This window comes from Cheilinus undulatus, linkage group 14 (genome assembly GCF_018320785.1).
Source record: "Cheilinus undulatus linkage group 14, ASM1832078v1, whole genome shotgun sequence".
NCBI classification, from domain to species: Eukaryota; Metazoa; Chordata; class Actinopteri; order Labriformes; family Labridae; genus Cheilinus; species Cheilinus undulatus.
Window position 1 is genome coordinate 47,261,702 of NC_054878.1, and position 14,025 is coordinate 47,275,726.

General features: G+C 39.1%; 1 protein-coding gene across 1 annotated transcript in view; it reads left to right on the forward strand.

The window, feature by feature from the left end:
- Nucleotides 1-14,025, forward strand: part of xrn2 (5'-3' exoribonuclease 2) — a 99,512-nt gene that overhangs the window by 81,814 nt on the left and 3,673 nt on the right. Inside the window, exons 29-30 of the mRNA XM_041805417.1 lie at nt 5,772-5,832; nt 11,705-11,894. Of these exons, the coding sequence (XP_041661351.1) occupies nt 5,772-5,832; nt 11,705-11,894 (251 nt within the window). The remainder of the gene's footprint in view (nt 1-5,771; nt 5,833-11,704; nt 11,895-14,025) is intronic.

Consider the following 14,025-nt stretch of genomic DNA (forward strand, 5'->3'; position numbering starts at 1 on the left):
AAAAGCAGTAAAAATGGATTAGCAATTGGTTAAAAAAGGAAACAAAAATTGCAAATAAGGGCAATGGAAATATGTAGACAAAAAATAAGGGTTGAATAACTAAATTTGATGATTAAATCCTACTGTGCACGTGTGGAAAACAAACTGATGAAAGATAATTTCTGAGGTCAAAGTTTCCCTTTTTCAGGGTTTCTGAGGGAATAATATTTCAAATTAACACATAAAAAAGCCAGACATTGATTATCACTGGTCTTAACATCTCCAGGTTTGCATCTTAAGTCTGTAGCAATCCTACACCAAGAGTTTTTGAATCTTTATCAAATAAATGAGTCAAGCAAGAGCAACATAAATGTATGGAAACAAACAAAAAAGGAATGAAAGAGAAAAGTAAAACAGCTGAAATGTGAATTCTACTGCATTTTTGAGAGTTCTCCTACCAAGCCTGTCTTCTCATGAACTGAACGAGCTGTTTTGGTGCAGGACAGTCCACGTATATTTCATTTTAGAGGGCATCAAGTTTTCCCTCATTTCCAATGCATTGAGATTATAAGCTTATTAAAACCACAGCACAATAAAACAAAGCATATGGAAACAATCACTGGGAACAACACGTCATCAGCCACAGGGAGAGATGAGATGAAATCTAGTAAAACAGCTGAAATGTGAAAGACAGAGGCTGGAAATCAACATCCTCAACTCTGAAGAGAGCAGAGAACTTCAGTCTTCAGAGTATGTTGGAGAATGTTCCATGAGCTTACAGCGCCGTTTTATCGAGATCAGTACGAGCTCAAAGAAGAGGTAACAGAGCAGAGCGAGTCATAAGCCACCAAGAATCCACTCCAGCAATGCTGAGATGTTAGGAGGAAGTTTTTCAGTGAGGGCCTCAAAGATTTAACAGCAGAGTTTGTTAGGAAGGCCAAACACAGTGATGAGTGCTGAATCCATCAGCAGTTCTACATCTAAGAGCAGAGTGATGAACACTGTAAACAATAGAGTGTGGCTGAAATTACTGAAAACTTAACCAATATAAAAATTAGAGCTGTCAAAGGATTTTTAAATTGCTAGCAGCTATTAAAGTTTCACCCAGGGCGGTAAAAACTGGATTCTGAGTAATAAGTAGTCAGCACCAAGCTTAGAATAGTTTTGGGTTTTTCATTATTTTTTATCTTTATTTGGTTTTAACTTTCTGTGTTCAATTTCAGTTTAGTTTTTATTAGTTGTGACTGCTGGTTTGTTAGTTTAGTTTAGTTTTTATTAGTTGTGACTGCTGGTTTGTTAGTTTAGTTTAGTTTTATTAGTTGTGACTGCTGGTTTGTTAGTTTAGTTTAGTTTTTATTAGTTGTGACTGCTGGTTTGTTAGTTTAGTTTAGTTTTTATTAGTTTTGACTGCTGGTTTGTTAGTTTAGTTTAGTTTTTATTAGTTATGACTGCTGGTTTGTTAGTTTAGTTTAGTTTTTATTAGTTTTGACTGCTGGTTTGTTAGTTTAGTTTAGTTTTTATTAGTTGTGACTGCTGGTCTGTTAGTTTAGTTTAGTTTTTATTAGTTGTGACTGCTGGTTTGTTAGTTTAGTTTAGTTTTATTAGTTGTGACTGCTGGTTTGTTAGTTTAGTTTAGTTTTTATTAGTTGTAACTGCTGGTTTGTTAGTTTAGTTTTTATTAGTTGTGACTGCTGGTTTGTTAGTTTAGTTTAGTTTTTATTAGTTGTGACTGCTGGTTTGTTAGTTTAGTTTTTATTAGTTGTGACTGCTGGTTTGTTAGTTTAGTTTAGTTTTTATTAGTTGTGACTGCTGGTTTGTTAGTTTAGTTTAGTTTTTATTAGTTGTGACTGCTGGTTTGTTAGTTTAGTTTAGTTTTTATTAGTTGTGACTGCTGGTTTGTTAGTTTAGTTTAGTTTTTATTAGTTGTGACTGCTGGTTTGTTAGTTTAGTTTAGTTTTTATTAGTTATGACTGCTGGTTTGTTAGTTTAGTTTAGTTTTTATTAGTTTTGACTGCTGGTTTGTTAGTTTAGTTTAGTTTTTATTAGTTGTGACTGCTGGTTTGTTAGTTTAGTTTAGTTTTTATTAGTTGTGACTGCTGGTTTGTTAGTTTAGTTTAGTTTTTATTAGTTGTGACTGCTGGTTTGTTAGTTTAGTTTAGTTTTTATTAGTTGTGACTGCTGGTTTGTTAGTTTAGTTTAGTTTTTATTAGTTGTGACTGCTGGTTTGTTAGTTTAGTTTAGTTTTTATTAGTTGTGACTGCTGGTTTGTTAGTTTAGTTTAGTTTTATTAGTTTTGACTGCTGGTTTGTTAGTTTAGTTTAGTTTTTATTAGTTTTGACTGCTGGTTTGTTAGTTTAGTTTAGTTTTTATTAGTTTTGACTGCTGGTTTGTTAGTTTAGTTTAGTTTTTATTAGTTGTGACTGCTGGTTTGTTAGTTTAGTTTAGTTTTTATTAGTTTTGACTGCTGGTTTGTTAGTTTAGTTTTTATTAGTTGTGACTGCTGGTTTGTTAGTTTAGTTTAGTTTTTATTAGTTGTGACTGCTGGTTTGTTAGTTTAGTTTAGTTTTTATTAGTTGTGACTGCTGGTTTGTTAGTTTAGTTTAGTTTTTATTAGTTGTGACTGCTGGTTTGTTAGTTTAGTTTAGTTTTATTAGTTGTGACTGCTGGTTTGTTAGTTTAGTTTAGTTTTTATTAGTTGTGACTGCTGGTTTGTTAGTTTAGTTTAGTTTTTATTAGTTGTGACTGCTGGTTTGTTAGTTTAGTTTAGTTTTTATTATTTTTGAAAGATGGTTTTTTATTTTAGTTTATTTTTTATTAGTTTTGTCTGTTTGTTTGTTAGTTTAGTTTAGTTTTTATTAGTTGTGACTGCTGGTTTGTTAGTTTAGTTTAGTTTTTATTAGTTGTGACTGCTGGTTTGTTAGTTTAGTTTAGTTTTTATTAGTTGTGACTGCTGGTTTGTTAGTTTAGTTTTTATTAGTTTTGACTGCTGGTTTGTTAGTTTAGTTTAGTTTTTATTAGTTTTGACTGCTGGTTTGTTAGTTTAGTTTTTATTTTGCAGAAACGCTTAGTTTAAGTTTCATTTTTATTAGCTTTAGTGTTAGTTTTAGGTTTTTACAGATAAATGTTGGGACTGGGTGAGTGTAATACATTTTTAAAAACATATTTAACTCCAGACATAAAACTGCCACTGCATTCAGTCTTAACCAATCAGATCAGGCCATTTTACTCCTCAGACTCTGGTGTACAGTGCTTAACAAATTTATTAGACCACCTGTCATGTTTGTCTCAGAGACTTTCCAGCTTCATGAAGTGCTTTAATGCGTACTCTTCCATTTCAGTCAGCTCTCCACGTTTTACCATTTTGAACAGGAATAATGAATTTCAAACTGAATTCACCCAAATTTGAGCCGGCTCACTGGGCTTCTCTGAGAAGTCAGAAATGAATCAAGCATAACATTCAACCACTAAAAACTAATTTTCCTGTTCAGGAATGCAAGTAAATAACTATAATTTGACATATTAATCAAGAAATAATAATGTGCTTTACTATTTTTTTCTGTTTTTTTGTAAATCAGTAAATTTGAAAATTCATGGATAACAATAATAATTCTATTTTAGCATTAAAAATATCATTTGGGTTAAAGAGCTTCTACATATTGGTGTATTAACTATTGCAGAAACATAAAAATGATTTTGGTAATTACCAGTGCTGTTAATTTAGGGCAGCTGTGGCATAAACCTTACTTTGGGTGGTGGTCTCATAAATTTGTTAAGTACCATAGGTGCCAGTCAGTATGGTTGTGTCAAAGACTAAAACTAAAGCCTGATTTATGCTTCTGCGTCACGTCAATGGCGTAGCTATGCGTAGCCCTCTGAGTTGACAAGGATCCCTACGCACCTCCAAAAAATCCTAACTACGCACCGCGGACCACAAGGGCTGTGATTGGTCCGCTCAAAATGTCATTTCGTCATCCATGTCCCTCAGTGGGCGAACCAATTTGGTAAATTCAACCGTTCTCAGCCTCGACTCGTTTAGTGGTCGTACAGACCACCTCCGCAAACATCTTTAACATTTGCAACAGAAGAATTTGTTCGTCAATATCGATGAGCTCCAACTCCAAACACATCCGCTCCACCCCGGTCTCTTTAACCAGAAAATAAACAAGGATTCAGGTGTGAAACCACACACACACAGCCACACCCCCTAGCGACATGGCGGCGAATTACAGAGCAACATTACAAACATTTGGAGCTGAAAATGTCAAAATATGAGCTAAATTCAAAATGATGACTTAAAAAGTTAAAAATATGACTGAAATTAAAAAACTGGGATTGTAAAATCTCAAAATATGATATAAAAAGTAAGAATTAGTCATTTAAAATGTCAAAATATGGGAAAAAATTGAAATTATGTTTTTAAAAGTCAAAATATGAGATTAAAAAGAAAAGGTCAAAATATGACTTAAAATTTAAAATTATGAATCTAAAAAATAAAAATGTGACATAAAATATAAATTATGAGTTGAAAAGATCAAAGCATGAAATGAAAAGTCAAAATCATAAGTTTGAGTGGTAATCTTGAGATGCAAAATTGAAATAAAAACACAAATTCATTTCTGTACCCACATTCTTGACTTTTTATGAAATGTTTCTTACTCTTTACTTTTCAGATTTTTATGGCTTAACAAGAATATTTTAAATAATCAAGTTGAAGTTTATATTTTTGTACTGGAGGAAATCAGCAGACCTCATACTGGTGGGCCAGTTAGAATACAAATATGTTATGATCTCGAGGGCCGAATGTAATCGTTCCACGGACTGGATTTGGTCCCCGGGCCTTGAGTTTGACACCAGTGAGGCCTTAGCCTTTAAAAAACATATGTGACTATATTTTTACCTTTATAAAATTTGTACACATTAGGACTTCTTTATCATCTCTACAATCATCAACAGTGTATTTTTGTGCTTTGTCTTGTCAGCTGTGGTCCTGTCAGGTGTCTGCCCTTGTTTTTGGGACTTTATGTTTGTTTTGTGTCAGTTTTAGTGGAACAACAGATGGAAATTAACGACTCGCTAAATCTGGTGCAACCATGTTTTCATTTATTTTGTATGAATGATCAATGTCATTACACTGTCCCTTAATCAATAAACTAAACTAAACTGATTGGAGTTAATCTCCCCGTTATAGTAACTCCACTACTTGTGTCATTTTGTATTTTTCTGTCTTAAACTAAGGGAAATTAACTTCCTGCTTTTATTTTGAAAGAAAATAATCAACTTTTGGTAGATTAGATGAGCTTAACCAGAAAAAGAAAAAGGAAGTTGTTCTGGATTAAAATAAGGGAACAATAAAAAACTAAATATCTGCTGATTGACCTCTGTGAGTTTTCAAAGATAAATGAGACATTCAGAAGTAGTCACACTCAAGGGACTCGTGCTCCAGGTCCTCTGTGGATTTGGGAAAGAATCCATTGAAACCTGTTTTTTTTAGGATTGATTTGGTGAAGAATCATCAAAGTTTAAATTCTGGTATCACAATAACCCTTCTTTTTACTGCAAAACTCCACATATCCTGGAATGTTCTTGTTTATTTGCTGTTGAGCAATAAACTCCTAAAAGATGCAGTCATGGAGATGTGTGTCTTTCTTTTCTGGTCCAGTTTGAAAACACGCTGCAGAAAATAACCCTCTGGTTTTATTGTCTACCAAAAACGCTCAAACACTCGTTTTTCCTCCTCAAACTTCCCTGAGCTGAAGCACTTTCCTGAACATGCCGTCTTTTGTTCTCTGCAGATTCCAGGCAGAACAGTCTGCTGGGAGCGCCTCCCCCCTTCATGCAGCCCCAGTATCCAAGGTAAGTCTGCTTTTTGGTACATTTTTAGGATGAGCAGAGAGAGAGTTCATGGTTGGCATTCCCCCCTGTTTTATTTACTCCTGTGAACCAGTCTGGCTTAAATACAGATCCTAAAACGAAGGAGTGCGTTTGCTTTTCTTCTCCAACTCTAAAATAGGTTTGGTCTTTGTGGCTTTGTCAGCCAAGGACTTCATCGACCGCTCCATAGAAAGTACAGTCAGTTTGATTTTGTGCTTTTTAAGATGATAGAAATGTTACTTTACTGAACAATTTCACATCTTTTTTGTCTGAAACCGCTCCTCTTGTTTCCTTTTTACAATCAGAGGTAGAATTAAACATGTCAAGGCCAGGTTTGTGCCGTCTAAATCCCTCCCGTCTTCCTCCTCGCTGCTCCCCGTCATGGGAGCTCTGCTGCTGAATTAAGATTTCCCCGTCGCTCTAAAACAAATTTCTCTCGAGGAGGTTTGTGCAACTTAATGAGGCATCACTAATGCTGTTGGAGGCTGCACAGCTCCCCACGCCGACAGACTGCCTATTGATTCTGGCTCCAGACCTCTCCAAAAGTCCTAATCAGGTTCCCCGGTTCAACTTTTCAGGCCCATTGTGGCACAGTGTCAGCTCAGGTCAGTAGTTATTAGCGGCGACTGAAACAGTTTCTTTATCTGCTCAGGACCGGACCAAATGAAATGCAGGAGGAACTTGGAGAAGAGGGGGATTACGGATTCCAGTGCTCGGTTAAGTCCGGCTCTGGACAGAGTGTGACATGGTTCAGTAATGAGGGATGGGGGCTGCTGCTCTTAGTTCTTCCTCTCCTCATTGTGACTAAGAAGAGACTTTTAATATCACAGGGATTGAGACATTGTCCAGCGCTGGTGTGGAGGGCCGTGGCGTGCCAGCTCTTCACTCGGTCCCACGGAGGCAATCCGGCCTCCTCATTTCAGAGAATGAGGAAGATCCGAGCCATATGTGAATATGGTTCATTTCATACTCAGAGCTCTTTGATGCTCAGCCCTGCTAAGTCAGCCCAGGAGAGGCTGTTTTATCTGTTGGAGGGCTCGATCCCTCAGTAAACGCATTGGAGAGCGGGGTTAAAGATCGCCTCTTCTGGTTCACAAAGTCCAGAAATCCCCAGAAATGCATCTAAGCTTTTAGAGTCAGAGGTTTCTGGTATCAAAACCAAGCCCAACTCCAAAAAAGCTGGGACACTGTCTAAAATGTAAATAAAAACAACGATAAACCCGTAGGGACAGGACCATGTCTACTATTGTGTAGCATCCCCTCTTCTGTTAACAACAGTCTAAAACATCTGGGGAGTGAGGAGACCAGCTGATGGAGTTTTGGGAGAGGAATGTTGTCCCATTCTTGTCTGATGTAGGATTCTCACTGGGTCTTCTTCCTGGAGATGCTCCAAAAGTTTTTTATTGGTTTTCTATTGGTCTGCAGGCAGACCAGTTCAGGACCTGGACTCTTCTCCTGTAAAGCTATGCTGTTGTGGTGGATGTGGTATGTGGTTTAGCATTGTCTGACTGACAGAGACGTTGTCTGGATGGGAGCATATGTTGCTCTAAAAGCTCTCTCTATTTTTCAGCATTGATAGTTGCTTTCCAGATGTTAGAGCTGCCCATGCCATAGGCACTAATGCAACCCCATACCATCAGAGATGCAGGCTTTAGACCTGAGCCAGGGGAACAAGCTGGATGCTCCCTTTCCTCTTTAGTCCACAGCACACGACGTCTGGGGTTTCCTCTGACCACAGAACAGCTTTCCATGTTTCCTCAGTCCATGTTAAAAGAGCTTTTGGCCCAGAGAAGATGGCTAAAAATGTTTCTTTATTAGCAGTTATTAATTAGCACTCATTGCTGTTATTTATGGTTGGCGGTGTGGCTGTTCCAGGATCCCCTGCTCTTCCACAAGCCTATCTGAAAAGCATTATTCAGGAACAGCACACGTTCCTGCTCTTCCTATGGTGATAAGGAAAGCCTAGGGAAAGGAAGCAGCTAAAAACCAGAGCAGAGCAGGCATCACTGACAGTGATTAAGGCCCCGTCCAGACGGAAACAAAAACAATATATTGCTGTTTCGTTTTGGAAAAGTTTTCTGTAAAGATGGAGTCATTTCAGGAACCACTGAAACGACTGAAAATTCTGTAGTGCATATGCCAAACCTGTAAGTGGCGCTGTAATGCTGCCACGGAAATGCACCAAAGTAGAAGAAGAATATCACAGAAAACTGACACAAACTTTCTTTTAGTTGCCCTTCTGGTTGTTCTCCGCTAGGATTAAAGAATATATGGTGAATGCATTTCACGGTGGTGGTAAAGGAGCATCAGATTTTGCTGTAAAAGCCATAACAAGCTTAGTAGCTTCTGCAGCACGAACACAACCCTGTAGTCCGCCATTAATGTTTTGGTCGGACCGCGCAGGCGCCTTAAGGGAGATACGCCATGTGTGACGTAATCGTTTCAAGAAAGATGCGGACAGCCATCCATATGGAGGCGAAACAGTAGTCGTTTACAGATTTGTGCACTCTGGGACCCGTTTTCAAAAAGTATCGTTTACAGTCACTCGAAACGCCATTTCCGTGTGGATGAAACGCCGATCCGACAAAAAACTTTTGCGTATACACCTGAATTCACTTCCGTGTGGACGGGGCCTAAGTCAAATGCAGGATGAAGGAGGAGCTGGGGTGGAGGTGGGTTGCAAGAGCAGCTTAAATGAGACGGCCTGAGCGTGATTAATCAATATGGATCAGCTGATCTCAGCTATGGCAGCGCTTCACTCCGTAGCCTGCCTGAACTAATGCTGTATGCTTGATTTGTGGATGGCACGGCCAACTGTGTTGACAGACAATGATTTCTGGAAGTGTTCCTGAGCCCATGCAGAGACTTCTCCAGATTCTCTGAATCTGTTGATATTATAGACTTTAGATGGAGGGAGATTCAAAGTCTTCACTATGTTACGTTGAACATTTTTCTGAAATTTGTCTACAGTTTTTAGACTCAGTTTTTCACAGATTGGTGAACCTCTGCCCATTTTTACTCCTGAAAGACTCTGCCTCTCTAAAATGCTCCTTTTATGCCCAGTCATTTTGATAATTAACCTAATAAGTTTTAAAATGTTCCTCCAGTTGTTTTTTATTAGTTCCACTTTTCCAGCCTTCTGCTGTCACCTTAAAACGAGATAATATTTTTCATGAAATGGTCAGTTTAACATCTGATATGTTGTTAGTAGAGGTGGGAATCTTTAGGCAGCTCACGATTCAATTGGATAACTAGAAAAGCACTCAGAGAGCGCAGACCTCCGCCATCAGCTCTATCTCCCAATAGTGAAGAATCCTTTAAAAACATTCCTGGATCCAGATGGTGATCTGGATCACTCCCAAAATCTAATGCGCCGATTACTCCCTCCCCGGTGGGTTGGAGACACGGTGAGGCAACACATTGACTTCGCTACGTGTGAAAGTCATGGCAGAGGAAGAATAGTCCTCTATTCCTCCCAGCATTGAGAGTATTCTCGCTACAAGTCGCTGTCTTTCTCTCTCTTACGCATTGACTCGTCTCCTCCTAGAAACACACCCAAAAATGCTGCTGGGATTGAAGTTACTCATGTCCGCCATCTCCTGGTGTAAAGTGGTAACAGCGCAGAGCTCCACCATTAGCCCTATCTCCAAATAGTAAAGAATCCTTTAAAAAATTTCTTGGATCCAGACGCTGATCCGGATCAGTCCCAAAATCGAATCAGTTCTTCCTTATGCCATTTCTGACATTTCCTGAGAATTTCCTGAAAATCTGTCCATGACTTTTTGAGTTATGTTGCTAACAAACAAACAAACGAACAAACCCACCCGATCACGTAACCTCCTTGGCGGAGGTAAAGATTCATAGGGCTACGATTTGATTCATCATCGATTTTTGATGCATGTTGCTGCATCTGGGTTTTTTTTTAACATTTCTGTTATTTTCACTGTGTCAAATATAATAAAAACATTACATTTGTATTTAGAAAAAAAATAGATAAATTAAATGTCCACTATCCTCTAATGGATGATGTGTGTAAACTGGAAATTTACATTTGCACTGAACCAAAGGTAGCAGCATCCTTTCCTTGTAACATTTCTGAAATTACAGAAATAAAAATGTCCTTTTTCACAGATGAATAATCTGTAGATGATCTAAATCTTGCTGTTACATGCTGCATGTCAGGGTTCCACCTTTTTGTTCCTGCTATTCCACAGTATTATTTAAATTACTAACGATTATCGATCATTAGACATTTATAAATCAGTTCAGAATCTTCCACCCCTACATCACAGTGCATCTAAGAATCGATTCTTTCTCCCACCTCTAGTGCTAGTGTTCTATTGTGAATAAAATATGTGCTCATTAGAATTGACATTCATTGACTTCTGGTTTTACATTTAACACACAACTCAACTTTTTTGGAACGTATTTTGTATTTGTGCACCCTAGATTGCGTGAGCAGTTTGTTTGGGTTTATTTCTAATAAGGCAGTGATACTCAACGTGTGGCTCTTTTGTGGTTATTTGTGGCTCTTTTATGTCTTCATTTTAAATATTCCCCCAGAAAACCTATCAAGAGGGAAACTTGTTTTCCCTTTTTCACCATTTGTTGTCACTTTTTATCCATTTGAGCTACCTTTAGCCATTAAATACCACTTTTTCCCACCTTTTCGCCCATTTTTGCCACTTTTATTTCATTTTTGCCCTTTATCACCAATTTTCTCCCCATTTTCACCCATTTAAGCTATCTTTTCTCATGAAATACCACTTTCTTCCTCATTTTTGCCCATCTTTGCCACTTCTTTTTGCCACTTTTATCCCATTTTGCCCTTTTTCATCACTTTTCATACATTTAAGCTACTTTTGCCACTAAATACCACTTGTTTCCTATTTTTTGCACATTTTTGCTGCTCTTGACTGCTTTTTCCCATTTTAGTCATCTTTCACTCATTTTTTTGCCATGTTTTTGCCACTTTTGGACCATTTTTTGCCAGCTGTAACTCTTTTTTTTTGTCACTTCTCACCCATTTTTGCTACTTTCTGACCCTTTTTCCATGTTTTCCTCCCCATTTTTGCCCCTTTTCACTAATTTTTTTGTTGCTTTTTGACCATTTTTGCCACCTTTAACTTATTGTTATTGTACTTCAAGCTGTTTTTGCCACTTTTCACCACTTAGATTGTGGCTCTTGCAAAGGTATTTTTCAATAATTTGTCTCTTTGGTTGAGTAGGGTTGAGTAACACTGTAATAAGGAACAGGAAAAGATCTAAACCTGAGCATCTCAGACTTTTATTGTTGTGCGTTGTCTCTGATCACTGGAATCTTGATTGAGATGACTAAAGATGAGCCTCTTGAGTCAGCAGATAATCCAGATTAATATCTAGTGTGTAATAAAACTGGTAAATTCATAAATCCACTTCATTCTTCTTGAGCAGTAAAACTAAAAACTTGTGTTTTATGCGGCATTTCTCCCTTTGCCCGCTCTGAATGGCACTAAACTTCAAATAAAGCTCAAATTCCTCCTGAATTATTATTTTCAAAAGGTAATAAAATCAACACGTAGGCCTTGTTCTAGTAGTTAAACTGCTTCTTTAACCCGCAGCAGGGGCATTTGTAATCACTGTGAGAAAAATGTCAGGTATCATGGAGTTATTTGTGTCGGAGTCTCTCTCAGATTCCTGGATGTTTGGTGCAGGTGCCTCTTCGTTCAAGGCCTCTGACTCTCCTCACACAAAAACAGGAGCAGGATGCCGACATGTTGGAGAATCGCTGTTTGAATTTAAGACCTTGCAGTGGAGAGTACTTAACGCCGTGTGTGTGGTGGTGGGGGACGTCTCTGCATTTGTGTGTTTCCAGGCAGCAGCAGTACAGCGGTGGGGGCGGGGGTCACGGCTGGGATCGAGTCCAGCAGTCGCAGCAGTCAGCGTACCAGCAGAATCTGAGCCGCGGACGGGGAGGGGCGGGGCCCGGTGGTTACCAGCAGCGCTACGACCAGCGGAGAGACGACTGGCACGATCGACGGGACAACCGGGGCCAACATCACCAGGTAAACGTGCTGCTTTTTAAAATAAAAGTCTGTTCTGATGATGTCCTTTTACCCTTGTAGCTCTTGTTTTTCTCACTAGGTCTCTGAAAAGAACCTGTTCCTAAAATTCACACCAGTTTGTGTTTTAAACAATGATAAATCTCAGCTAAAGGTCATGAAAGTCAGCAAACCATCAGAGAAGATAAAAGAATGGAAGTTGTTGAATTAATAAGAGAAAATTTTCAATTTGATGAGACTTGTCCTTTTACCTTCACCACAAGAACAAACTAATGTTGAACCCAAAAACTTCTGACTGCTCAAAATAGATATTTAGAACTACCAGGGTCTACATGATGACCCCCTTTAGAACTACCAGGGTCTAAATAATGACCCCCTTCAGAACTACCAGGGTCTACATGATAACCCCCTTTAGAACTACCAGGGTCTAAATAATGACCCCCTTTAGAACTACTAGGGTCTAAATGATGACCCCCTTTAGAACTACCGGGGTCTATATAAAGACTCCCTTTAGAACTACCAGGGTCTAAATGATGACCCCCCCTTTAGAACTAGCGGGGTCTAAATGATGACCCCCTTCAGAACTACCAGGGTCTAAATGGTGACCCCTTTAGAACTACCAGGGTCTACATGATGACCCCCTTTAGAACCAGCAGTGTCTAAATGATGACCCCCTTTAGAACTACCAGGGTCTACATGATGACCCCCTTTAGAACTACCAGGGTCTAAATGAAGACCCCTTTAGAACTACCAGGGTCTACATGATGACCCCCTTTAGAACTACTAGAGTCTAAATGATGACCCCCCCCTTTAGAACTACCAGGGTTTAGAACTACCAGGGTCTAAATGATGACCCCCTTCAGAACTACCAGGGTCTAGATGATGACCCCCTTTAGAACTACTAGAGACTAAATGATGACTCCCTTTAGAACTACCAGGGTTTAGAACTACCAGGGTCTAAATGATGACCCCCCTTTAGAACTACCAAGGGTCTAAATGAAGACCCCTTTAGAACTACCAGGGTCTACATGATGACCCCCTTTAGAACTACTAGAGTCTAAATGATGACCCCCCCCTTTAGAACTACCAGGGTTTAGAACTACCAGGGTCTAAATGATGACCCCCTTCAGAACTACCAGGGTCTAAATGATGACCCCCTTTAGAACTACTAGAGTCTAAATGATGACCCCCCCCTTTAGAACTACTAGGGTTTAGAACTACCAGGGTCTAAATGATGACCCCCTTCAGAACTACCAGGGTCTAAATGATGACCCCCTTTAGAACTACTAGAGTCTAAATGATGACCCCCCCCTTTAGAACTACCAGGGTTTAGAACTACCAGGGTCTAAATGATGACCCCCTTCAGAACTACCAGGGTCTAAATGATGACCCCCTTTAGAACTACTAGAGTCTAAATGATGACCCCCCCCTTTAGAACTACCAGGGTTTAGAACTACCAGGGTCTAAATGATGACCCCCTTCAGAACTACCAGGGTCTAAATGATGACCCCCTTTAGAACTACTAGGGTCTAAATGATGACCCCGTTTTAGAACTACTAGGGTCTAAATGAAGACCGTTTAGAACTACCAGGGTCTAAATGATGGCCCCCCCTTTAGAACTACCAGGGTCTATATGAAGACTCCCTTTAGAACTACCGGGGTCTATATGAAGACTCCCTTTAGAACTACCAGGGTCTATATGAAGACTCCCTTTAGAACTACCAGGGTCTAAATGATGACCCCCCTTTAGAACTACTAGGGTCTAAATGAAGACTCCCTTTAGAACTACCAGGGTCTATATGAAGACTCCCTTTAGAACTACCAGGGTCTAAATGATGACCCCCCTTTAGAACTACCGGGGTCTATATGAAGACTCCCTTTAGAACTACTGGTGTCTAAATGATGACTCCCTTTAGAACTACCAGGGACTAAATGATGACCCCCCTTTAGAACTACCGGGGTCTAAATGATGACCCCCCTTTAGAACTACCGGGCTCTAAATGATGACTCCCTTTAGAACTACCAGGGTCTAAATGATGACCCCCCCTTAGAACTACCGGGCTCTAAATGATGACTCCCTTTAGAACTACCAGGGTCTAAATGATGACCCCCCTTTAGAACTACCGGGGTCTAA